The sequence below is a fragment of the Gobio gobio genome (assembly GCF_949357685.1).
Source record: "Gobio gobio genome assembly, chromosome: 15".
Taxonomy (NCBI): Eukaryota; Metazoa; Chordata; class Actinopteri; order Cypriniformes; family Gobionidae; genus Gobio; species Gobio gobio.
This window is the reverse complement of record NC_137108.1, coordinates 19,003,738-19,029,984: the sequence shown is the minus strand read 5'-3', so window position 1 is coordinate 19,029,984 and position 26,247 is coordinate 19,003,738. Positions and strand designations below refer to the sequence as shown.

Here is a 26,247-nt window from a genome sequence, read left to right as displayed (position 1 = left end):
TTGGGACTGGGCTTATCCAGTGGCAATGAAGACTATTTGGAACCAGCAGAGACGAAGATGACGTGGAACTGGATGAAAACGGAGATGGTAGACCAGGAAACATTTCATAATCCAGCATAACATTTGTGTGGTGTGATGTGGTTTGAGGCTTTATTAACGTCCAAACCTACCCCAAACCTTACCCTTAAAACAATGCACATATAGTGTTGGTAGCACAACCGGATAGCTAGCATTTCTTGTTGAGAGACCGGCTCACACACCTGAACAGACTCCGCAATGGCCTCGGGTTCCAGGATGAATGTGGCCTCTGTCAATCGCTATGGCTCTGTTTTCATGGCGGGCTCAGGCTCAGAGTCAGCAGTGAGCTCTGGCTTGTCATCCGTGGCGGGCTTGGCTGAAGGCTGGCTGGGCTCTGGGTCTGGAGTGGGGCTGGCGTTGTCCTAAACAGGAACATGCCACATGGTGAGTAATTTTCGACCAGCACCCACTCCACATATGCAGCAAAGCTCCCTCGAGGACCATCCACGGGCAGGCACATAACGAACGGTTGGGATAATGGGTGAGGCACGCCAGATCTAAGAAGTCCCTCATATGATCTTCAAGAGAGCAATCTTCCTTCTCTAGGAGAAGCAGGTGGACTGCAGGTACATCCATACTTTTCCTTTGTATATCTAATCTAGAGTAACGTCTGGACTGAATCACGACGATCAATTCCACTCCAATTTTCAGGAAAGCTTTTAACCTTCTGACTGTTTAGTTAAATCATGACCCTGACTCGAGAAAGTCTGGACAGAATTGCCACTTTGTCACATTAGGGGCTGTGCAGATGCTAAACAGGAACACCTTTAAGTTTCCTCAGTGACTTCAAAAGACCCTCACAAATCAACGCCGACTCCACTATCCCAAAATGTACATTATGTATTCCTGTGTGTATGTGTGTCCCCATGTTATATTAGCCTAGTTATGATTATTTGGTTATGTTTGGGTAAGTTTAAACGCTTTTATCCGTATGTGAGAATGTTTCACTCCTTTGATGTCTTAAAATGTTTCTCTCTTTATGCCTTTAATTAATGATGTATAGTATGTTACGATAAAAAGCATTATATTATGTTTTATCATACTTTGGGGTAAAAACTGCACCAATTCTAACACCATCATAAAACATGCAAAAAAGGCTGGAAGGGAGACACTTTTTCCCGCTCTTGGTCATCCCACTCAAGATAGGTGTGGACTGATTGATCCTTAAAAGACACTAACATCAGAAATTGATGCTTCCTGTTGGAGGAGACAACACCTTCCTAATTTTCTGGCAAAACTTGCTTTCAAGTTATCCTCTTAAATTAAACTTCACAAGTTTTTAGCTTATGTGCCCCTGTTTTAAGCTGATTTGATTCTTTGGTGGCTCTCAAAGTTTAACTGTTTGTAATTTTTGCCATTCTTTAATCTTCTCTCTCTTTCTTTCTTTGCTTAAGTTTAGCTATATATCCATAGTTACATTTATTAAAATTATACCCACGCTTGATCGTCTCTGTTGCTGCTCACAGATCACTTTAACGTTTGATTTTGCTTTGTACTTTTGAGCTAATTTGCTACAGGTTCATAGATCTGTAAAGGTTAAGTGTAGTATACTTCAACAACGAGAGAAATGCGTGATGCAGAATGATAATGAAATAAGAGTTTAATCCATTCAAAGAGCAAGAACACTACACATAGCCTCCTGGGACCCAGAAAAAAACGTTTTTCATGTCATTACATTGTTTAGAGCATAAGAAACACATTTATTTTTTTTGTTGAAAAAATATATTTTATCGTTATTTGTCATCTGTAGCTGGCACCAAGACTAAGTTGTTTAAAAAATAAAAATGACGTGAAATGGCATGTATAGGCAAAATCAAAATCAATCAAAATACAATTTTAATTTAAGTTTGCATGGTAACTTTGACAGAGCCAAAATTAGACTTTTTTTCTTCCTGTGGACCCCCTAGTGTAAGTTTATTCTTTGAAAACCACTCAAATCATCAGCTGTTATAAGGCCCCTAAAATCTAAACTAATACAAATAAATATTATAGGTGATTGGAAAAGTTTAGCCAAGTAGCGGGACGTGAACGCAGACTCACACACAGAAGTAGAGATGTCTGCCTCTTGCAGACAGCAGAAGGTGCTCTTATTTTATATAACAAACTCACCAAAACAGCAGAAGAGTAATTGGCCTCTACAGTCCTCTCTGACTGTCACTCAAGAGACAGAGAAAGAGCCAAAGCGAGACAGAGAGAGAACGCTAGAGTGAGAGAGAAGGTGTGTAGGAGGACGGGTGGGCGAAAAGAGAGGGATGAGACAAGGATGAAAAACGAGGGTATGGTAGGATACGGCTAGAGCCCACCAGCGTGTCACCTCTGAGTGAGAGAAAGAGGCGAAGGTGGTACGTGTGAGTATGTGTGTTTTCTGTAGTTCTGTAGGCAGGGAATCTAGCAGTGTGTGTGTGTGTGTGTGTGTGTGTGTGTGTGCGCATGTATGGTGAGAAATAAGAGTGGGCAGATTCATCTGTGTAGGCGTGTGGGTGGGTGAGAGGACAACAGACCCTGAGAAGAGCACTAAATTACAAAATAAAGGTTTTCGAGTTCAGAAAGTTTGGGAGTGAGATGGAGAGAAAAAAAGAAAGGATGCGAAGGCCTAGTGATTCTGTCAGAGCCAGCTGTGACTGACAGACCTCAATGCTTGCTTGTGTGCAAAACAAAATTGAGCAGAGACAGATCAACAAACTATGCTGTAAATTTTAAGGGCTGCAGAGATTTCTTTAAAAAAAAAGATTCTTTGAAAAGAGTCTTTCATTCCCGAATCTGACATCACTTGTTTGGATTCTAAACAGCCAACGGACTGGACAGTCCACATTTTTACTGCTGAAATATTGTCAAGAAAAGGGTTGGAGCCAAACTCTCCAGGACAGTGGCTCTCTACGCTGAACTTGCCTACCCCTGTACATCCTGCGCCTGCATGAGACAAAATAACTTTCCATGCCAGCAGGTGGCAGTAGTCTCTATTTGTCCTCTGCGGATATACACTATATTGCCAAAAGTATTGGGAAACCCCTCCAAATCATTCAATTCAGGTTCCAATCACTTCCAATCACAGGTGTATAAAATCAAGCACCTAGGCATGCAGACGCTTCTACAAACATTAGTGAAAGAATGAGTCGCTCTCAGGAGCTCAGTGAATTCAAGTGTGGTACCGTGATAGGTTGCCACCTGTGCAATAAGTCCATTTGTGAAATTCTTTCACTACTAAATATTCTACGGGCAACTGTTAGTGGTATTATAACAAAGTGGAAGCAACTGGGAACAACAGCAACTCAGCCACAAAGTGGTAGGCCACGTCAAATCACAGAGCGGGGTCAGCGCATGCTGAGGTGCACACACTATAAAAATAAAAGGTGCCTGGAGGAACCTTTTGGGGTTCTTCACTTTGCCACACCGGCGGAACCATCTGTAGATCCTGTAGGCACCCTTTCAAAAGAGGCGGTTCTCTGAGGAACCACCCAGGATTCCTGAGGAACCCTTCCTTTAGGAACCACCTTGGGTGCTTCAAGGCACCATTTCCCAATGTAACCTCCCTGCACAGTGCGGAGAAGTCGCCAACTTTCTGCAGAGTCAATAGCTACAGACCTCCAAACTTCGTGTGGCCTTCAGATTAGCTCAAGAAGCTTCATGGAATGGGTTTCCATGGCCAAGCAGCCGCATCCAGGCCTTACATCACCAAGTGCAATGCAATGCGCCGGATGCAGTGGTGTAAAGCACGCCGCTACTAGACTCTAGAGCAGTGGAGACGTGTTCTCTGGAGTGACGAATCACGCTTCTCTGTCTGGCAATCTGTTGGACAAGTCTGGGTTTGGCTGTTGCCAGGGGAACGGTACTTGCCTGACTGCATTGTGCCAAGTGTAAAGTTTAATGGAGGGGGGGTTATGGCGTGGGGTTGTTTTTCAGGGGTTGGGCTTGGCCCCTTAGTTCCAGTGAAAGGAACTCTTAATGCTTCAGCATACCAAGGCATTTTGGACAATTTCATGCTCCCAAATTTATGGGAACAGTTTGGGGATGGCTCCTTCCTGTTCCAACATGACTGCGCACCAGTGCACAAAGCAAGGTCCATAAAGACATGGATGAGCGAGTTTGGTGTGGAGGAACTTGACTGGCCTGCACAGAGTCCTGACCTCAACCCGAAAGAACACCTTTGGGATGAATTTGAGCAGAGACTGCGAGCCAGGCCTTCTCGTCCGACATCAGTGCCTGACCTCACAAATGTGCTTCTAGAAGAATGGTCAAAAATTCCCATAAACACACTCCTAAACCTTGCGGAATGCTTTCCCAGAAGAGTTGAAGCTGTTATAGCTGGAAAGGGTGGGCCAACGCCATATTAAACCCTACGGATTAAGAAGGGATGTCATTAAAGTTCATGTGCATGTAAAGGCAGACGTTTGCTGAACAGCCAATCAGAGTGCTCTCTCTCAACGATGGCTTCAATGCCAATTCAACTTGCTTAATCGGCCGAAAAGTCACCAACAGTGATCCAACGGTTACACTTTAGTTTAGGGTCCAATTCTCACTATTAACTAGATGCTCATTAGCATGCACATTACTAGGATATTGGCTGTTTATTAGTACTTATAAAGCACATATTAATACCTTATTCTGCATGACCATATTCTACATCCCTAATACCTAAACTTAACAACTTACTATTTATAAGCAGTAAATTAGGAGTTTATTGAGGCAAAAGTCATAGTTAATAGTTAGTTAATAGTAAGAACTGGACCCTAATCTAAGATGAAAACACAACTGTCAAACATGTCCGACTATGAAAAGCATTTCAGTTTAATACAAAAACACATTCTTTAAGAACAGTATTTTTGCTCTTAAAAATACGAAACGCAGAGTTGGAGGGGAAAAAGGTCTAGCCATGTTTTTTTTTAAGTTAAATTTCTTCTAATTCAAGTTATTTTAGAGCATTGTGTCAAGCAAGACACTGAAAAAGACACAAGATACAAATGCAATGGGCAATGGACATGTCCGTCTTGTGTATAAAAGCTAAGGAAAAAGCTGCGCAGTAGAATGTTCTTTATGAACAGCCCATAAAGTGATAGCTCACCCAAATATGAAAATTCTGTCATTAATTACTCACCTTCATGTTGTTCCAAACCCAAAAGGCTTTCATTCATCTTCGTAACACAAATGAAGAAAATTGATGACATTTTTGATGAAATCTGAGAGCTTTCTGTCCCTCTGTTGACATCAATGCAACTAGCACTTTTGAAGAGATCATAAAACCTACCACGTTTTTCATACACAAACAGGCACCCTGTATATTCTGCCTTAAATAATAAGATTAAATAAAAGTTTTTGTAAAAAGGGTGAGCAAAGAATGGTAGATTTTTTTTTTCTATTCCCTGGCTGGAACTGAGCGGTAAGGTTTAGTTGGGTTTGACAGCTGCGTTTCCCAGGTACAGACTTCAGCGAAGGCCTACACATTTCTGCAGTCATTCCTGATATAGGTAGCTGGAGGATATAATGAAGACTCTGGCGCATTTCCCAGCTGTGAAAGGATTAACTATACGGTCAAATTGTGCAGTCACGACAAGACACAAACATGCTCATAAGCACTGAGCTCTCTAGGCTGAGGCAATGAGAAATGTAGCGGAACATAAATTAAAGGGGCGGATGGGATGGCACATTTACATATAGGTTACACCCCCATGCACCATGGAATTGCTGTTATGTTTCATGTGCTAAATTGTTTTTCTGGTACTGTTTTTACTTCCAAACAACTGTTTACTTCCACATTCACAATGCTAAGGTGTTTTGGTGACTGCCAGGGTGTTGATATGCAGTTGCCAAGGTCTTTGAGTTGTTGTTAGCACATTGCTATGCTAGTGCATTAAATTGCTTGCCGGTGTGGTAACAAATCTGGCCCAACCTCGAAAGGAGGCAAAGTCCCTTTCAAGGAAAGTCTGCTAAATCAGCGACCATATTTGCAACACCTCCGGTGTCATGACAAATCGGGTCCTCTCTTGAAATCGGGTCAGTTAATGATAATCCTATATACAAATGATTTTAATTTAATTTAATTGCATAATAAACCAATGGGATCACTTGGTCTTAACCCTTTACCTGTCACCCCCCTTTTTGAGCATTTCGTGAAAATGCACTACCCAAACTTAAATGGTTGTAATTCATGAACCCTTTGGACTAAAGACTTATGGTTGGTCTCTTTTAAAAGAAGACACTTGGCAGATTATTGCTGAAGTGGAAAGAAATTATAGAATTAAATTATATAAAAGTTATTGAAATTTAAGTTTATTGTTATAAAAATATAATAAAATAAATATTATTTATTTTATAAAAAAATATATAAATTAATATAGGTTTCAGCCTAAAAAAAGACAGAAAGTCAAAGCCAAAATTCTAACCAAGTTGTGTTCAAAATTTTAGGTCAAAAACTCAAAAAATGAGTTTTCTGTAAGACTTTTAGCTGCAAAACCTCCAGAAATCCACTAGGGGTTAGACACACCATATTGGTGACCCCTAGAGGTCCTAGTTACTTGATCTGGCAGATATTCTCTATATATAATATTATTTTCTGAATATTTTTGGCTAAATACTAGAATCAATGTTTATGTTATGAACTTTTAGCATGAAAATCAAAGTTTGAATGATTAAAAGTGTGGTTGTTGACTTTTTGTTACAAAGGTGAAAACTCCTGTAATGATACAGATTTTTTGATGCAAACTCTTGTCACTCTTGTCATATATTAATCCATTACTCTTCCAAAATATATATTTTCTGCAAAATCATCAACAAATATGTATTCTTGAGCCTTAGACCTTTCCCATGATATATAGTTTGTCATGACTAGATTAGGATTTAATAGTAATATAGTGAAGTAAATGTAGAATGCCCGTATACGGGCAAGTGACAGTTAAGGGGTTAAAGGAGACCCGAATCTGGGAGGGGGATCCAATTTGTCACTACACTCTCAGTCTCAAGGTCTGGCTATGCAAGACTAGTAAGCCAAGCTATCCCAATGAAACAATACTTTTAAAAGGTACTCTTTAGCGCTTGATTACAATTCCAACAAAATCATGTTATGATAAATGATATTTAAACTAAGTTATAATGACCATTAAAGTCTGTATTTGTTATCTTATGTACTAGCATAGCATAGATACACGATTAGCCTGATAGCTTAGTTTATAAATGCATTTGCATTTGCCCTATGTGTTAATTTAAGTGTTAAATGTCCAAATATTTTAAAGAATGTAATGATCCTATTAGGTTATTATTAACAGTTTATCAAGTGAAAGTATGTTCAATTTGTTGTATTATGCACTATACAGGTGCTGGTCATATAATTAGAATATCATCAAAAAGGCAAGTTTGCTGGCCAATTAAGAACAGGGATAATATGGTCCTTAAACCAGGTATTGGTTGCTTTAGCACTGTGTGCAGGTGCCAAGTCCTGTTGGAAAATGAAATCTGTATCTCCATAAAGTTGGTCAGCAGCAGGAAGCATGAAGTGCTCTAAAACTTCCTGCTTTACGGCTGCGTTGACCTTGGACCTCAGAAAACACAGTGGACCAACACCAGCAGATGGCATGGCACCCCAAACCATCACTGACTGTGGAAACTTTACACTGGACCTCAAGCAACGTGGATTGTGTTCCTCTACTCTCTGCCTCCAGACTCTGGGACCCTGATTTCCAAAGGAAATGCAAAATTTACTTTCATCAGAGAACATAACTTTGGACCACTCAGCAGCAGTCCAGTCCTTTTTGTCTTTAGCCCAGGCGAGATGCTACTGATGCTGTCTGTTGTTCAAGAGTGGCTTGACATAAGGAATGCGACAGCTGAAACCCATGTCTTGCATACATCTGTGCGTAGTGGTTCTTGAAGCACTGACTCCAGCTGCAGTCCACTCTTTGTGAATCTCCCCCACATTTTAATGGGTTTTGTTTCACAATCCTCTCCAGGGTGCGGTTATCCCTATTGCTTGTACACTTTTTTTCTACCACATCTTTTCCTTCCCTTCGCCTCTCTATTAATGTGCTTGGACACAGAGCTCTGTGAATGGCCAGCCTCTTTTGGAATGACCTTTTGTGTCTTGCCCTCCTTGTGCAAGGTGTCAATGGTCGTCTTTTGGACAACTGTCAAGTCAGCAGTCTTCCCCATGATTGTGTAGCCTACAGAACTAGACTGAGAGACCATTTAAAGGCCTTTGCAGGTGTTTTGAGTTAATTAGCTGATTAGAGTGTGGCACCAGGTGTCTTCAATATTTAACCTTTTCACAATATTCAAATTTTCTGAGATACTGAATTTGTGATTTTCCTTAGTTGTCAGTTATAATCATCAAAATTAAAAGAAATAAACATTTGAAATATATCAGTCTGTGTGTAATGAATGAATATAATATACAAGTTTCACTTTTTGAACGGAATAAGGGAAATAATTCAACTTTTTGATGATATTCTAATTATATGACCAGCACCTGTATAGTAAGCTGCACATATTTTAAATTAATATTGTGTTTGTATTTAATATAATCATTAACTAATAGTTGATAGAAACCTGATTTGTCAAGACACCGGCCGAAGTCAAAAGAACTCGCCTCCAAATCTCTATAATATGGATCTTCTTTCAACAAGTTTTTCTCACGTTTGATCCAACTAATATGCAGACAAAAAACAAAACAAGTAATACTAAAAATATGGTATCATAGAGAAAACCCCTATTGACCCTCATGACTGTGGCTGCACCCAAAATCGCATACCCTCTTGATAGGTACATCTTTTGAATAAGTATTTGCGACTGATAAAGTATTTAGTATGTTGAATGTAGTATAGTATGAATGTGTGTAATATGAATCTGGATGCAATACATTTGCCACGTGACCATAGCTAGGTAACAATGTAGTCCGTTATACTGATTGCAAATTGATGAGGTTGTGAATCTATTACATTACACATTTTAGGTAATATAATCAGACTACTTTTTTGATTGCTTTTGACCTAACAAATGTATCATTGATTTGAATGGGATAATCTTGTACAATATTGATATAATACAAAAAGAAAAAATATATTCCATTCTTTATCAACAACATGAAAGGCCTTAAAACATCTTTGACTTTACTGCCAACTCTCCAGTGGCCTCATAGGATTGTAATGTGTCTATTGGATGAGTCTCAATGGTAGTACTTCCAGGTACTTCGCCTGCTGTTCTATACATTTTATGAATTAGGGATGTGTGAAGTGTATCGTTTACGATAATATAATTGCCACTGCATGTCAGGTGCAACTCCCCAAAAATCCACAACTAACCCGAAAACTATAGCGTGAAAATACTAGATACACAATAAGTGAAAACTCATCTGTACAGTACAAAACGGGAGAAGTAGTTCTTCTCAAAGATGGACGCTCCAACCCCTACAATCATGTGCAGGTGATCGTGATAATTACCCCTCTACAATACCACTTAATCAGTGGGGTGTCAAACTAGTCTGATCTAAACCGCTTTACCCACAGGCCTGCTGAATGGCTTCGTATACCCTTCAGGCACAACCTTAAATTATCCCCTTGCAAGCAATCACTGCAATGTGATTAAAATAAACACTTTGCCTACACACGCACTACATTTCAACAGAATTAACAGCTTTGGGAGGAACAAGTGCTGATAATTGTGGTGTTTTGGGCCATCTTTTGTGGAGACAGAAAAATCTCATGCAAGCACAGAGAAAATGTCGCAGTTCATGGGTTACGAGCTCAGGTCCTCGCGATGCACAATACGATAAGTGCGTCGCCATGGCTACACAGGCACCGAGCCAAAAGGGTGGGAAGAAAGATCGCACATAGCTGAAGTTCATCTACTGAGCGTTTTAGCCATTTGAACCTGAAGAAAACTTTTTGCACGTTGATAAATGTTCTGTGGCGGGAGCAGAGCGATGTGAAAAGTGAAGTCAATAGGTTGTGCTGTATAGCAGTCATGATGCACTCAGGCTCAAAGGAAAATATCACTTCTACCTCAACAGTTTTTGATCTGATTTCTGAGGTGATGTTCTGAAAGGCAAGGTCAGGATATGACAAGCCGTGAAACGACTTCATGCACTCTCTTCCCAAGGAAGGCGATAACCAAAGTACTTTATGATTTCAGATTTCAGACACCATATCTGTTTAGAAACTTTCTTTTTAATAGGTATGGGGGGAACAGACCACATACTCACATTCCTTTGCAGCATTTCATTTAAATGATTCTTTTTCAAAACAAAATCCATTAAAACGGACAATATACATTTATAACACTTATACCACAAGGTTGAAGAAAACCTCTCACTAAAGCAATAAGGTTGACAAAAGTATTGAGTAGCAAGATAAATACACAAAATCATTGTGTACATTTCTAAAAGATGACCTTTGAGTCCCCAAGAGCAGACTGGGAATGGTTTAACTTCCGGTCTTGTGTCATACAGGTCCATGTCAATTCATAGCAGTGAATCTCACTGGCCACTTTCTTGTCCAAGCATCTGTTTTAACTTATTAAATTTGTTTTTCCCGATTCTGCTCTTTCTTTTCATTATGTTTTTCTTCTTCTTCTTAAACTGGCTTCCCTTTTTCTCCTCTACTACCTCTTTTGTTGAATCTCCATTCAGTTCCTTTACCTTCTGCTTTTTGTCAGGTTTTTTTTGGACCTTTTGGATTTTTTCAACCTTTTTGGATGCTTCCCCATCCAACTTGGCAATTTTGGCTTTTTTGGGACCATGAGATTTATTCTCAGATTTCACTCCAGCTTTCTTACTGATGATGGGCGGCTGAGATTTGTTCGGTTTTAATTTCTGCTTCTTGCCCATGTTGATTTTCGCTGGAGCTGCAGCGGGCTTCTGTTCCTTAGATTCTGGCTTTTTTTGGATCTGCTCCGATGATGCTGCTGCAGTCTCCATTTTTGTAGATTCTACTTCATTTTCTGAAAAATAAATTTGAAAAACTAAAATCAGATAGGAAAATATAGCTGCAAGCAGCAATTATCAGGGCCAAGCACAAACACGACAAGCATTGCCAACATGGCTGACAGCATCAGACCAACTGCAACAACGAGCAATTAAAGACATTAAGATGATTTTAGGCAAAATGGCTGAAAAATCAAATAGTCACTAGTAAAATTATTTAACGGTTTATCACTTTAGACCAATAGGTGGCACTGTGACCAAATTGATGCGAGTGGTCAGATTAAGGTGACAATGACATTGTAAAGCTTTGTGTCATATTGTCACCAAACTTTGCATGAGATACAGCCTAATTTTTGTTGCTGCGTTATACGAAAACTGTTTCGTTCATCAACACGAAACTCATAACTTTTTTCCAGCATGGTCTAAAGATGATCAGAGTCAAATTTGGTGAAAATCAAAAAAGTAGGTTTTTAAAGAAACTCAAAATGGCGGACAGGAAGTTTGGCCAACTATGACAAATTTATTCTTGGCATGACCCAAGGAATGCATTAAGACCAGTTTCATTACATTAAATTAATTTAATCAAAAGTTACTAGCATTTTTTTAAAAAGACCACAAAACTTGGAGCCGGAGACACATACAGAGTTTCATAACGATACGCCAATGCGTTCATAAAATATAGCATTTTACGTCAAAATTCAAAATGGCCGACACCTCAAAGCGGCCCATATGGGAAAATTGGGCATCATTCATCTCCGCATGCTATACCAAATCTAAAGACCCCAGTTTTGTAAAGGCTGATTTATACTTCTGCGTCGGACCTACGCTGCATCCTCTACGCCGCAAGTTACGCGTCGGTTTTCATTTATACTTCTGCGTCAATGTGCAATTCCACATGCAGACCGCTAGGAGGCAGTGTCCACGGGCATGTTGATGGTAGCCCACAGTATCAAGGCAAAAGCCGAAGAAGAAGCAGCTTGTTTAGTGTTTACATCGTCGGAGATCAGCAGCAGTCATTGCGTCAGATAACGGCTTTTCTTGCAGCTTGAGTTGTTGTATGTAATACAAATTAAGCATCTCTAGTTGATTAGTAGAGTTACATAAGAGGCGATCTGGCGCTGGAATGCGTTTTTTCAGAGTGCTCGTGGCGCTGTTTTCAGTATCGGTGGCTCGTGGACAAGCGCTTCAATCGATTGCTGTTGTGGAGACTATTCATTCTGTTGAAATCACAAAACGAAATGCAGCCTAAGTGTCCCTGTTCTTGATATACAATCACTGATTAACATCTTTGGTTTTAATGAAAAGATAAATAAACTATACACAGCGGATCTATGCATTTATTCACTAACATAAACAATCTCTGGACTACAAAATATTGTGTTATATAGCAGATATAAGGATGAAACTATCATCCCATTTCTGGACACACACTCCTATCGCAGATTTTTTAAATCTATTTATTGACCTGAGGGAAGGGTTCTGGCAGACCAATCACAGTGCTTGTGGTCCGCGTAGAATTGACGCGCTGTTACATTTTTGGAGAGGTGCGCGTCAGTGTACGTCGTAGGGTACGCGCACATCACACAGCCTATGGCGTAGCTACGATGTACACTCGACGCAGAAGTATAAATTGGCCTTAATTCTTGGCCAAACCAAAAAGTGAAATTTTTTAATATCTCCTGACCACTAGGTGGCACTACGCCAAAACGCTGTAGGTAACCTCAGGTCATGGCTGTCTTAACACACAAAATTTGGTCAGAATATGCTAAAGAGTTGCAGATATATAGCCTCTGTTCTTCGCATGTTCTTCGTTTATATTACAGAAAATTACATCAATGACGTGCAATCGAATCGTCTTGAGTCACGGAATCAAAACTTTTTTTTTAAACGAATTTTTAACTTATGGTTCAAACGTCAGCACAAACGTACGTACAAATTTGGACAGTTTGTGGCACTAGAGGGATTGACTTAGAGACTAGGGATGGGCATTTTTCAAAAATATTGTATTTGAATATTTGGGCTCAAACTAATATTCGAATATTTGTTAATTTAAATGTTGTTTAATGAGAAAGACGTTATTTTTTATTCATCAAGTTGTCGTCACCACTTCTAAACAAGCTTACGATTAGGAAATGTACACAACAAGCTTACATTATATATTTTCTTTTAGTTCAAAACATTAAACAATAAACGTAAAAACAAAAAAATATAGCTAAAGAACAAAAGCATACGGTTTTACAGAAATAAACGCTAATTAAGCAGAGCGCACAGATTTCATGTGATTTCTCATAGTGGTGGTGGTATTATGATAGCTCAGTTTCATTCATTCATTTTATTTTATTAAAAGTAACTCTTAAAAAAAAAAAAAAAAAACATTGTGAGGCAGACGACAACATAGTGATCAAATACAATCAACACGCGCCACCCAGTGGATTTGGTTATCACCGAGTTTTAGTGGGATTTATCATGGATTCATGGCCAGCAAAGCAACGTAGCAAAATTCAAATAGTATTTTTATTTTTCAAATATTAATTACAGATCAAATATTCAACTATTTGTGCACACCCCTATTAGAGACTCCAAAATTGCTATGTGACAGACCAGACTGTCCTCCTATCTGTGTGCCAAATTTCATAACTTTCCACGCAAGCGGTTCTATGGGCAGCCATAGACTCAAGAGTGGAAGAAGAACGCCTCTAATGAACAAGTTTTGGAAAAAATGGGAAATAAGCACAAACCTGTTTCTTTTGCCACAGTAGGGATGGTGTTAGACAGCTTCTTTAGCTTGGCCACAAAAAATCCATCCATGTTGTGTGAGTGAGGGTAGAACCGGCGTGACAGTTTGAGAGAGGGATGGAAACGTCTCTCTTTGAATCTGAGGAAAAAGAGATCTTATTTTCAAAGTGCAATTCATCATGTATTACGCTTTCTCTGGCAAACTTGCTTGTGTAACTCAATTTATGGTAGTACAGCCTTTATTACTGTAGATGGATCTCAAATAAGGTCTCATTACCTAGTGAATCCCTCCTTGCCAAAGTCCAGTCCAGTGGGGACCAGCTTAACATTTCTCTTCTTCAGAGCGTAGTCCACCACCCACTCATTCTCCTCCACCTATGGGGAAGACAAATCAAATCTTCACAAGAAATTCACTTCAAAAAATGAGCATATTTAGGAGGACATAAAATGCAATCATCCAGACATTTCATAAGGTTTTCAGACAAAGATTCATGCAATTACTGTCCATCCATCTCTTCCACCTGGTTGAATATGCAATATCTGTGTCAGACCATGTCAAATCAGACAATTTATAAAGGTTTTTGCTGCACCAACTCAGATTTAGTTCATAGGTTGCTCATTTGTGGTTGGTGATCTAAAACTAAGGTCTGTAAAATATTTACACTAGATTCTAACACTCAAGTATTCATTATTTTCAGGCCACAGACACAAATATACTCATAAAATGTGAGATTAACATTGAGCCATTTGGAAAAATCTTACTGTTCAAAATGTTGGGTTCAAAATATATATTTTTAAACAAATGTACATTTGTATTCAGCAAGGATGCAGTAAATTGATCAAGTGTGACAGTGTAGACATTTATAATGTTACAAAAGATTTATATTTCAAATAAATGCTGTGCGTTTCAACTTTCTATTCATCAATTCATCCTGAACATTTTTTAAACCGCACAAAGGTTTTCAACATTGATAAGATGGATCATGTGACATTGAAGACTAGAGTAATAGCTGTTGATTTCCTTTTAAAACAGAAAACTATTATTTAGAATTGCTTTTTTTTCTGTTTTTGTTCCAATATATGCAACCTTCGTGAGCATACATCCTTCAAAAAAAATCTTTTTTTTAAATCATACCAATCTCAAACTTTTGTAGGTGATGACTTCAAACCCAATTTTGCATATATAATTAGGGTTGGGTATTGTTTGGGTTTAACGATACCGGTGCCAAACGATACTTTTAAAATGGTACCGTGCCTAAACCGATACTTAGGATACTTAGTAGGTATTCTTGGTCTACTACAAATCAGCTTCAAGGTTCAGCATTATTTTGCAGAAATATGACCATTATTCTCTGGCTAAATATTTTAGAACGCATCGCCTTATTGTTTCCATGGCGATGCGCCATGCTTCTCACGTGGCACAGCAGCCACAATAGCATTGTATTACAGATGTATCGCTTTTTAGTTTTTATTAAAAATATACAACCAACCAGAGCACTAGGGCTGCGCAATATATCGAAATTTTCGAAATATCGCAAATGTACATATCGCAAGGGCACACAATATCTGAATGATTTTAATAGGCTACTTCAACATTGTGAAAAGTGTACGTTTTAGGTCCGACGCATATAGCAGAGAATAGACTGAGCACATGACTGTTACTTACGTGACTTGCTTGACGTTAAAAAGAGTTAAACGCAATAACTAATAACTTGCGAAAAACAACTTGCAGTCTTGCGCTGTCTGACACACACACAGAAACGTGCGCACAAGACATTTCGAGTGACACATTTAATATTTAAAAAATGATTTTATTTACAACACGGAAACACCTGGAACTCAAGGAAGTGTTGTGACGCATGACAAAAATTAAAAGACTGACAGCAGAGGTGTTACACAAAACTGACGGTTCGGTACGTACCTCAGTTTTGAAATCATGGAGTTCGGTACAGCAGTTTTACAAAATTGCTTTTTAGATTTAACAGTTGTGTACTGAAGAAGAAAAAAAGTGTCTGTCCTTGAATTAATTAAATTATATCTAAAAGTGTATTGAAGATATTGCTGTAAACTATATAGGGAGCCCTTACTTGCACATTAATATTAAAGGTTAACAAAATAGAGCCCAAACTATTCAGTTGCTATTTATTTTAGGTATAATAATCAACACTCAAATAACACATTGTATGCAAACATGTAAACTTCACATAAGGCAGTTTTTGCATTAACTTCTAAATCTAATTATAAAATAGTTTTCTTCTCCAATTTGTTGTTAAAATATAATAATTTATACACAGTGTCTGTCATTTTCATGACAGGTTTATTTAACATGCATGAAATAATCAAGACATCACTAACAGGTTAAGTAAAATGTAATGAATATATAGGCTAATATAGAGCTTGTATTTAGTGAAAGAGTTGATTTCTCTAGTGTATAAAATTCTGTGCACACTGAATGACTGCCTGAGGTAATTATGTGATGCTAACGTTATGGTTTAGTTTACAAGCAGTTATATTGACGTCATTGAAACACTGATTTAGCGATTACACCACATATATAGGCTACATGACAGTAAGTTGTAATGTATCCTCAGCATACCTTCATTCATGTTTATTCTTTAGTAAGAGATGGTCGATCGCCTTCACAGATGATCGCGTTCACGCGCGGCCGCTTGAACTGTGATCATGAAGTGACCAGTCACGCCATATATAGAGCGTCAAAACGGCATTTATCGTTTGAATCTCGTGATAAAATGGACTGAATACTTAATATGTTCGTGTGGGAACTTGGATTGAAGTGTGTTCCGCGCTTCAAACAAGCCGACTGTGAACTGTTAAAGATTCGGTACCGGACCGTTCGGTAACGTTATACGCGTGCACTGAACACTAATATTTAATATATAAACCTACAATATAGTTTATTGTAGTTTTATTGAAATTACTATTCAGTTACAAATGTGCAAACAATGAAACCATTATTAAAGGTCAGATATGTTCTGCATACTGGATATCAGAGACTAAAATAAATTAAGCTGTATTGGTCAACTCACCATAATAGAGCATGTGCAATAAACAAGGTAGCCGCCAGTTGAAGAATCAGCGTTGACTGAGTCGATAGCAGACAGGATGAGCTCCTTCTGCAGGTGAGCCGAGCGAAGAATATCAGCCTCATCCTGAGAGAGAGAGAGAGAGAGAGAAATACTTTAGTTTTGCATATTCTCCATTCAGAATTCTAAACAAATCCTTCAGAGTAAAGGCTGCAGTTTAAAAACTTTAACATCAAATGCCAAAAGAATGAAAAAGGGTGACTTTCAGAACAGAATTACCTTGCTGGTTTTAACTGCTGGATCTTTAGAAATGACTCCTGTACCAGAGCAAGGAGCATCCAAAAGCACTCGGTCGAAACCTCCCATCACCTACAACACAAAACAGAACACCTCAGATTAAACACTGCTTATGGGAATGATACCAAAAACAAAACAGAAAAAAGCATTTTTAAATGACAACATGGTTAACTGGAAACAAATATTCTAATACAGAAAATGAAAAAAGGACGATGCAGACCTTTGGGAATTGTCTGCCGTCATAGCTGCAGATGACAGCGTTAGTGACACCGAGACGGTGGATGTTTCCCACCACGCTCTTCAGTCTGGCTACATTTGCATCATTAGCCACAATCATGCCTGTGTTCCTCATGAGCTGAGCTGCATCACACAAATTATACACAAATGAGACTCCAAAATCATTTCATAATGCTTACTTTTTAACATAACATTGTAGAAAGGAAATAATGTGCATTATTTCCACATTGTTTTTATTCTGGGGTGCCAATAAAAAGACTATGAGATTAGCCCCTTTACAAAAACACAGCAGTTGGTGTGACTGCTGTGGAGAAGCATATGCTCACCCATATATGTGGTCTTGCCTCCTGGAGCGGAACTCATGTCTAACACGGACTCCCCCTCCTGGGGAGACAACGCCATTACAGGTAGAAATGATGACGCACCTTGCAGCATGTACTGGCCTGCCAAATATTCTGGAGTTGCTCCTGTATGAAAGAGAGAAATACAATTAACACTTACAAATCACCAGTTATTAAGAACAAAGAAAAACAATGATATTTTGAAATGACACTGGAACTGACCAATGGGAACAGAGGAGTCATAGATAACCAGCCCCACTTTGGACCATTTCCCCAATGGATCCAGGTTTACTCCTCTGTTGATCAAAGCCTGTGTTAAAAAACAATCCATTAGAACCGGAAGCACTTGTGAACCAGGTTGACATGTGTTAATGACATTTTGGATTTGTTTACACCCGTTATTAACATCCATTTCCACTCAAAAGTGGTCAGACGTGATGCTTGATACATTCTTAAAAATAAAGGTTCCAAAAGGGGTTTTTGCAGTGATGCCATAGAACCACCATTTTTGGTTCCCCAAAGAAGCGTTCTGTGAATAGGTCTTAAAAGAACCTCTTTCTACTATAAGAGCATTTTGTGGGAGAAAAGTTACTTATGGAACCATCAATGCTAATAAAGAACCTTTATTTCTAAGTGTGTATTTGCATCTCATATGACCACTTGTCTCAGATGACTGTATACAGTACTCAAAATGAGTGTTAAAGTAAATGAAAATTCCCCATTTTGCTAGTACACAGATCTGTAGTGAACGATTCATCTAGCACGCTTAATTTTTTTAAATGTTAAATGAAAATGTCATAACTGGATCTTCCAGTGAAAAATGACACTCCTCTCTGGTGACTTCCGCTGGGCTTCAATCATTTAGTCCGCTTAAACCCCACCCCCCACAATTAACTGCAAATTTGCATTCATTTTTGAGTGCAACGTTCACGTCTCAAAATCAAATCTACAACTGATGCATAGAACAGTCCACGTACTACATCATTTTCCTTTTCAATAATCCATTACAATTGGCCGTACGTCAAAATATGGAAAACAAAAAAAAACATCTCTCGCTACTTCAATTTCATCACGACTTTAAGGTGCAGTAACATTTCGTGGCTTCAGTACTCTTTCGGATTATTGGGTTTGAATGGTCAAAAATATAAAAATGCACGTCCTGGCGAGTATTCACGTAAACAGTCGGGTATGTCTTTAGAGAACATTCACAGTTCAGTAAGAAATTGGATGTGCTCCAGTGTATTGGATACATTATATCTATTTTTTAAGAATATTTTTTTAGTTAATCAAATGCAAAAAAGAAAAGAAAAAAATTGCATAGTCTTCATTCTTGAATGCTGTTAAATATACCTAATGTATCCTACTATACTGTTTTATAAAACAATCTGCATTTTCGCTTATTTTAAAAAACAAGATAAAACTAAATTATATGTATATTGTTAATTACATTTAAAAATATTAAATTACTCGTATTATGAAATAAGATTTCGGTCATTCCAACTAGGCTTGCTGCGATAGTTGGTGTTGACGGTGAAACCGGTGTTCAGCCACAACACCGGTTACGTCACTTGCCCACCACGACACCGCGCCTCACCGTTGTTTTTATTTTTATAGTAATAAAAAATAATTTAATTATGTTAGAGAACAAACACTACAATTAAAAACTGAACAAAAAATTAATTAAAAAACTGAGCGCGGCTGAATTAAAAAACTGAGCGCGGCTGTCTATTCGTGTCAGATCAGCTCCAGGAGTCCGATTTCATTTATCACGTGACAAGAGGAAGGCGAACTTACTGACAAGAAGAGTGAGCTGTGACACGATGGAAGATTTAGTTTCTAAAAGAAATGCAAAAGCACCTGTTTGGCAATATTTTGGATTCAAACCAAATGCAAACAGGGAACCTGAAAACGTTAATGAGGCAATCTGCAAACTTTGCCTGACGAAGGTGGCAGCATACGGAGGAAACACATCTAATTTATACACACACCTTCAAGCGCACCACAAGAATGAGGCTGCCAAAATGGGCCCTGTGGCAAAAAATCGACCGCAGAATCCAGACGCACAGGTACAGCCATCAATTAGTGATGCATTTGCGCGATGCACAAAATATAAGAGGGACAGTGTGAGGTGGAACAATTTATAAAACATGAAAAGCTGGTGTAGGCTACTTAGTTTAAGTTAGGTTTAAGGTAGATATTTTTTCGTTCTGAGACATTTAAATGATTTAAAATAATTTATAATAAATCCTAAATGTTTGAAGCATTTTTACTTCGATGTATGAATAAGTATTTTAGGCTACAATTAATGCCACATCCGTTGCATTTGTTATTATTATCATTGGTGGTAGTAATAATAATAATGTATTTATTTTCTCCCATGAGGACTGTGCAACTCGCTGGGGCTCCAAGCAGAAAATGATTGAGAGGGTGCTAGAGCAGAGGACAGCCATCAATCGAGTTCTTGCTGATGACCGTAAAGCCAAGGTGAGCATCACATGGCAAGACGAGGATGTGTTGCAGTCGGTGAACAAAGCGTTAAAGCCAGTGAGCGAGTTCACCGACATTCTGTCCGGCGAGAATTACGTAACCGCTTCATCTCTACTCCCTGTGCTGCATCTTATTAAAGAAGACACATTGGCCCCATCGGATGAGGATGGTCAACTGACAGCCAACCTGAAAGCTGGCATCATATCGATTTTAGATGTGAAATATGAAGCTCTGCCAGAAGCAAGCCGGGAACTTATGCACAAGGCAACATTCCTGGACCCGCGCTACCGAGGTGACTACGACCCTAATATTGAGGAGACCAAGAGGATGATAGAGGAAGAAGCGGTCATCATCAGTAGGAGAGCGCAGTCAGCGCACCCCATGAGAGAAGAGGAAGCCGCAGCCGAGCCGCAGCCCAAAAGAAAAAAAACATTAGCAAGTTTATTAAACAGAAAAGCATGCGCTGGGACAGCTGCATTGACAATTCCAGAAAAGGTGGTGAGGGAAATCGCCATCTATGCTCAGGAGTCCCCCATTAACGCAGAGCAGGATCCTCTCGCCTGGTGGAAAGAGAATCAAGATAGGCTTCCTCTGTTGGCAAAGGTAGCCAAAAAATATATTTGCGTGTGTGCAACCAGCTGCGCATCCGAGAGGGTGTTCAGCACGATGGGAAACAGTCACCCCCACAAGATCTCTTCTTAAACCACAGATGGTGAACATGTTGGGGTTCCTGGCAAAGAACATTTAGGCGTTGTCTCGACCGTCTCCGCAACAGCCAATTTAGAGTTTTAATTTTCCTTTTGTTTTAATTTTGAAAAGCCAGTGTGGACTTTTGCCGTTTATCTAAGGTGATTTTGAAAGGTGTTTTTTTCATGTTAATTTCTTATTTATTTGGTACCACAGTGTTTGGGAATGACCGTAGGAATTTATTTGGTGTAGGCTATGCCGTCCCTCCAATCTTATTCGTTTGGCTAATATGTTTCTTATTTATTTGCTTCTACATTGTTTCCTGATTTTCAGTTTATTTTAAAACTTTTTTGTAAGTTATTTGTTATTTTATACTAGGCCTATTGCATTGTGTATTCTTATTCATTTTGTTAATAAAAGTTCTGCGTTTAATAGAAGCGAGTTCGTTTTTGTGTTTTTCATTGTACCTACTATTCAAGCAATTGGCGGCGAATTGCCGCTAATACTAAAGTGAAAGTAAAACGTAGCCTACAGGCATTTATAAGCGCATTATATAATATAATTATATAGAATTCTATGATTCATAAACAATTTATATAATTCATTGTGTATTCTTATTCGTTTTGTTAACAAAAGTTATCTTTTAGAAGTGTGTTTGTTTTAGTGTTTTTCATTGAACCCAGGCTATCACATTTGGCGCCTTGCCGTTAATACTAAAGTGAAAGTAAAACGTACGGGCATTTACAACCGCATTAAATAATTATATAGAATATAACAGAATGTTATATATTTATATACTATATACTTTTTTTCTTCAAATGTTCAAATATGTAAAATAACTTTGATGCCCCCAATATTAAATATGTTGAATGAATTGGACACTAAATAGAATAAATTATTATTATAAAACATTGTACATTAATTTACACTATTGTAATGTTGCTGTGGGAAAATGTGATAGACACCCATCCAATTCAATACATTATTGTAAATATTTTCAGTAGACCTACTATAGTGTAAATATTATCAGTACTATACTACTCCTTTGGTAGTGGAGCTCACCTTATCACCTGGGTTTTTAGCCACTAATTTTGTGGTGGCATGTGATGTGAGGCGCTTCATTAGATTAGAATTACTTTCCACTGACGTGGAGAGACTCTTTCGTCCTGGGCATAAGTTGAACGTTACATAAACATTCTTACCTTTCACCTCAACGAGGGAAAAGTAGTGCTTACACTTGCAGTTTGCGAAAGCTACCTTTGAAGTCGTTGGACTTGCCATCGTTCTGACTCCACCTGGTCGTTAGTGTGTGTGACTGTGCATATGCGTGTGCGTCATAGGTGTGTGTGTGAACTCAACCTATCAACCTCAACCTTGTCTCCCACCCACCAATCATCATCAGTTATGTGTAACACCCCAACCACCCCCCAACACGCACGTACACACTCATCATATTCGGATGAAAACCGCTTCAGTGAGCTCAATTATAGTAACGCTGCATTTTATTCTCAGTAACGCTAACAGCGTTATAACGGGAGAAACAGTCATTTGTTTGATTACTCGTTACTGAAAAATTAATTCCATTAGTAATGCCGTTTATCTATAACGCGGATATTCCCATAACTGGACATAATCTACACAGAAGTTGAATAAAGTTATCAACACCTTTCTTAACTGCATAAATAATAAATGAAGTATAGATTAATCATCATTAAAGCTACAATTTTTGCTGTTACCGTTGTTCTTAGATGAACATTACAGACAGACATCAGTGCTGCTGTCTTTAAGTTCATTTGGCGTGTGTGTGTGTGTGTGTGTCAGGGTGTCCCTCGATTATCTCCCTAGTTGGTGATTCAGTATATCGTGTACATGAATGTGGCCGACTCCCTGATCAGTGCCCTGACTACTGAACTAGGGAGCGGATTGAGACGCACCCACACAGACAGGACATTGACATACAGCACGTTCTCGTGTCTTGTCGCGCTTAGATTGTTTAAAAGTATTTACATGAATAAGAGCGTGATCATCTAATGTAAAGCTGGGCAAAAATGGATATCAAAACGGACGCTGCGTTAATTGCGTTAAATATTTTTCATGCGTTAAACTGAAAAAATTAAATCGCCTGTGTTAACGCGTTAATTTGCCCAGCACTAAGATGAGGGAATGGTCAAAAAACAGGGCAGGAACATGCTGGCCAAGCGAGTTTAAGAGAGAAAAAAAGAAGACTTTCCAGACCTGAGCCAAATCTCTCCTTCTGGTTTTCAGGGTGTTGGTTCTGATGGTGACTGGCCTGTGAATTTCATTGGCCTCAAGGAAATCAATCAGCTGGAATAGAAAATTGTATTTGGAACGGTTTAGTATGCATTGTTTGATATACGAAGTATTACAAAGAATTGTGTTCTGATATAGATGTACTGCCAATTCATATAGAGGTGGAGGGGGTGTGGCCATCCACCCCTTCAGATCTTGACAGACAGTTGCTTTATCCTGTTAGCATAGCCACACACCTTGTGAGCAAGCAGATGGGTGGTACTACAACAGGAAGCTTCTATACTTCAGCATCAAAAAAGCAAAAGCACATACAAAACACACACCTCAGAGAGAGAGAAAAGGTCCATGAGTTTGCTGATGAGGAACTGGTTGTAGCTGTAATAGGTGCAGAGGTCAGAGCGCAGCAGAGAGAGATACTCCGATCTCTCCTTGCCCTCCTCTCTCTTCTCACTGAAGTGAGACAGCACATCCACATTATCTTTGATCCTCTGATGGATGGTCTGCAAGTCCATCAGCAAAAGACCTACATACACGCGAGACGGAGGGCGGCAAGTTAATATACAACTCCAGATCAAATTAAATCTGGGAGGTTGTTGAAATCTGTAGTTTGATAAGTTGACTCACCCTCCTTGGCTCTATCCGCTGCAGCAGGGAGTTTGAATTGCTCCGTCTCATCAATATTTGCCTGCACAGTATCCTCCTCTTCCTCCTCCTCTTCCTTTTCTTTGTCACCATCTTCCTCTTCATCATCATCATCATCATCATCATCGTCATCACTCTCTGGTTTCATGCTCGTTTGTTTTTTCTGTTTTCTTGCAGCTCTCTCTATTGGCAGAAGCTGTCACGGCAAATGATGATGGGACATAAGGAATTGGCTATGCTTTGAATACTATATATTTTTTAAATATAAAATATAATATAGAACAAGTATGTAATGATAAACATTTCAAACGGTAGTATTTGATAGTATACTTATGAAGTGAATGTTATTATTTTGCATTTTAAAACCAATTTTGAGTCTTGACAGTCTGATTAAAGGGATAGTTCAACCCAAAAATGAAAACGTTGTCATTTACTCACCCTCATGTTGTTCTAAACCTGTATGAATTTCTTTCTTCTGCTGAACACAAAAGAAGATATTTTGAAGAATGTTGAAAACCAGAGAGTTGACGTAGCCATTGAACTCCATAGTAGGAAAAAATGAAGTCAATGGTGCCACACAACTTTTTGGTTACAGACATTCTTCAGAATATCTTCTTTTGTGTTCAGCAGAAAACAGAAATTCACACAGGTTTGGAAAAACATTTTTGGGTTGAACTACCCGTTTAAATAATGAGTCAAGAAAGAATTGCTGTTGATATCACGTCCAGTTATCTCTCATGTACTTTCCATTGTGGGATACAGTATTATGTGCTCCAAACTTCACATTTATCAATATTAGTAGAACGTCCGGATGTTAAAATGGAGAAATGTTACATACTGCGCAAAAGTAGTATACATTTGACAAAGGTCAAGATTTTCCCTATACAAGCATTTGTTTCATACCTCTTCTCCATCACTGTCTTGTTCAACAACTTCATCAGCACCATAGTCATCCACCATATCTTCATCATCATCTTCCTCCATTCCCTTGTGATCCAAGTCCTCTAGATCATCTTCATCTTCCCATTGGCTGTCGCTGTCCTCGTCTTCCTCACATTGCTCAATCTTACGTTTCCTCTGTGCTGGTTTGAGCCATTCACTATTCTCATCTGAGAAGCCTGCAATAAATATGAATAGATTTACAAATTCATTGATGCATTAAAGGGTTAGTTGGAGGGTTCAGAAACCTCTCGGATTTCATCAAAAATATCTTAATTTGTGTTCCGAAAATGAACGAAGGTCTTACGGGTTTGGAGCGACATGAAGGTGAGGAATTAATGACAGAATTTTCATTTTTGGGTGAACTTTAACATTGTTATTCCATTCGTGTTTCGCTTTTTTAAAACCTGTATGTACCTTTTTTGGGCTTTTCCTCTTGTTTGGGTTCTTTGGTCACTTGAGTTCTCTTTACAGCTCTGTTGAGATTAAGATAATAATAATTATTGACATGTTATCATCAGAGAACTGAGAAAAAAGGCTTCCTAATCAAAATAATTTTACCGTTTTCTTCCTCTGCTTGAAAGTTTTTTGGGCTCTTCATCTGTGAACAGAAGAGAACATCGTTACAATGTATATAATACATGGTATACAAATCATGAATGACTTAATAATAACACATAAGCCAAGTATGTGTTATTTACCATTAACCAAAAACTTGGACAGCTCAGTTTCTGCTCCCTTCTGTTTCCTGGACTTTCGTCCAGGTCCTCGTTTCACCCTAATGGTGGGATCCAACCTCCTGCCCATGATTGACACCTACAAAATTGTCCTGGGGTAACAATACAAGTAGTCAATAAAACAGATCTGAGCAGAAGTAAAAACGTGATAATTATAAGTTTAGAAACAGAAACTTGTACAGCGTGCGAGTTGCCATGTCCCATGTGTCTTTCCCCGTACATTATCACTCTCATGTAAACATAGCCATATACACAATTCAAAGCTTCGTTGTATTAAAAAATAAGTCTGACTTTTAATCGTGACAGATACAACTTCTACTTGCATAATTGGCTGTTTGATTGTCAGATCGGAGCGTGCGCTGTTTCCGCAATTTTTAACACAGGTAATGCTAATAAGGTTAATAAAATGCAGACCCATTAAGTTTATATTACTTCAGTACATTCAATATCACGTTTAGATAAAACACATTAGGTTTTATTTTGCGCACCATTCACTAGCACGCTGCAAACTACGAGACTAGCTTACTGTGAACCGATTAGGACACACAAATAGCAACTGTAAACCCAACAGATACTTACTGTTTAACAAAAACGAGTTCTTTCGATTATCCCGATCTTCTCTAAACCACAATTTTAGTTTTAATTTACGAAAGTTGCCAGAGTACATGTGCCTCTCTAATGCTGCCGTGAACTCGCGCACATGTGACTTCAGCACACGTTGGATTTCCGGAAGTTGTTAGCGATTCGTGAACGATTCATTCTTTGGAGTCGGATCTTTTCTAAATCCGTTGATCTTTCTCTCTCTCTTATTTTTTTACAGTCTATGGGTAAATCGAGGAATAGCACAG

General features: G+C 38.6%; 2 protein-coding genes across 2 annotated transcripts in view; one reads left to right on the top strand and one right to left on the bottom strand.

The window, feature by feature from the left end:
- Positions 1–26,247, top strand: part of gtf3c6 (general transcription factor IIIC, polypeptide 6, alpha) — a 1,355,101-nt gene that overhangs the window by 1,327,810 nt on the left and 1,044 nt on the right. The window lies entirely within an intron of this gene.
- On the bottom strand, positions 9,101–26,151 carry nop2 (NOP2 nucleolar protein homolog (yeast)). The gene is made up of 16 exons (XM_079837481.1): positions 25,979–26,151; positions 25,364–25,491; positions 25,224–25,263; positions 25,080–25,138; positions 24,627–24,841; positions 23,706–23,919; positions 23,405–23,604; positions 23,046–23,135; positions 17,859–17,946; positions 17,622–17,762; positions 17,279–17,418; positions 17,041–17,130; positions 16,765–16,887; positions 13,995–14,092; positions 13,720–13,856; positions 9,101–10,998 (listed from the first exon to the last, which is right to left on the bottom strand). The coding sequence occupies exons 2-16, from the start codon at positions 25,467–25,469 to the stop codon at positions 10,535–10,537; spliced, it is 2,205 nt and encodes a 734-aa protein (XP_079693607.1). The 5' UTR covers positions 25,470–25,491; positions 25,979–26,151; the 3' UTR covers positions 9,101–10,534.

Excerpts from the sequence above, each read along its gene's own strand:
- nop2 (XM_079837481.1), bottom strand. The coding sequence starts at position 25,469 with ATGGGCAGGAGGTTGGATCCCACCATTAGGGTGAAACGAGGACCTGGA. Across the intron at positions 24,842-25,079 it reads AGAGGAAAAGCCCAAAAAAG|GCTTCTCAGATGAGAATAGT; the intron begins GTACATACAGGT and ends TATTTATTGCAG. Across the intron at positions 17,947-23,045 it reads GAAGGAGAGATTTGGCTCAG|GCTTTGATCAACAGAGGAGT; the intron begins GTCTGGAAAGTC and ends TTTTTAACACAG.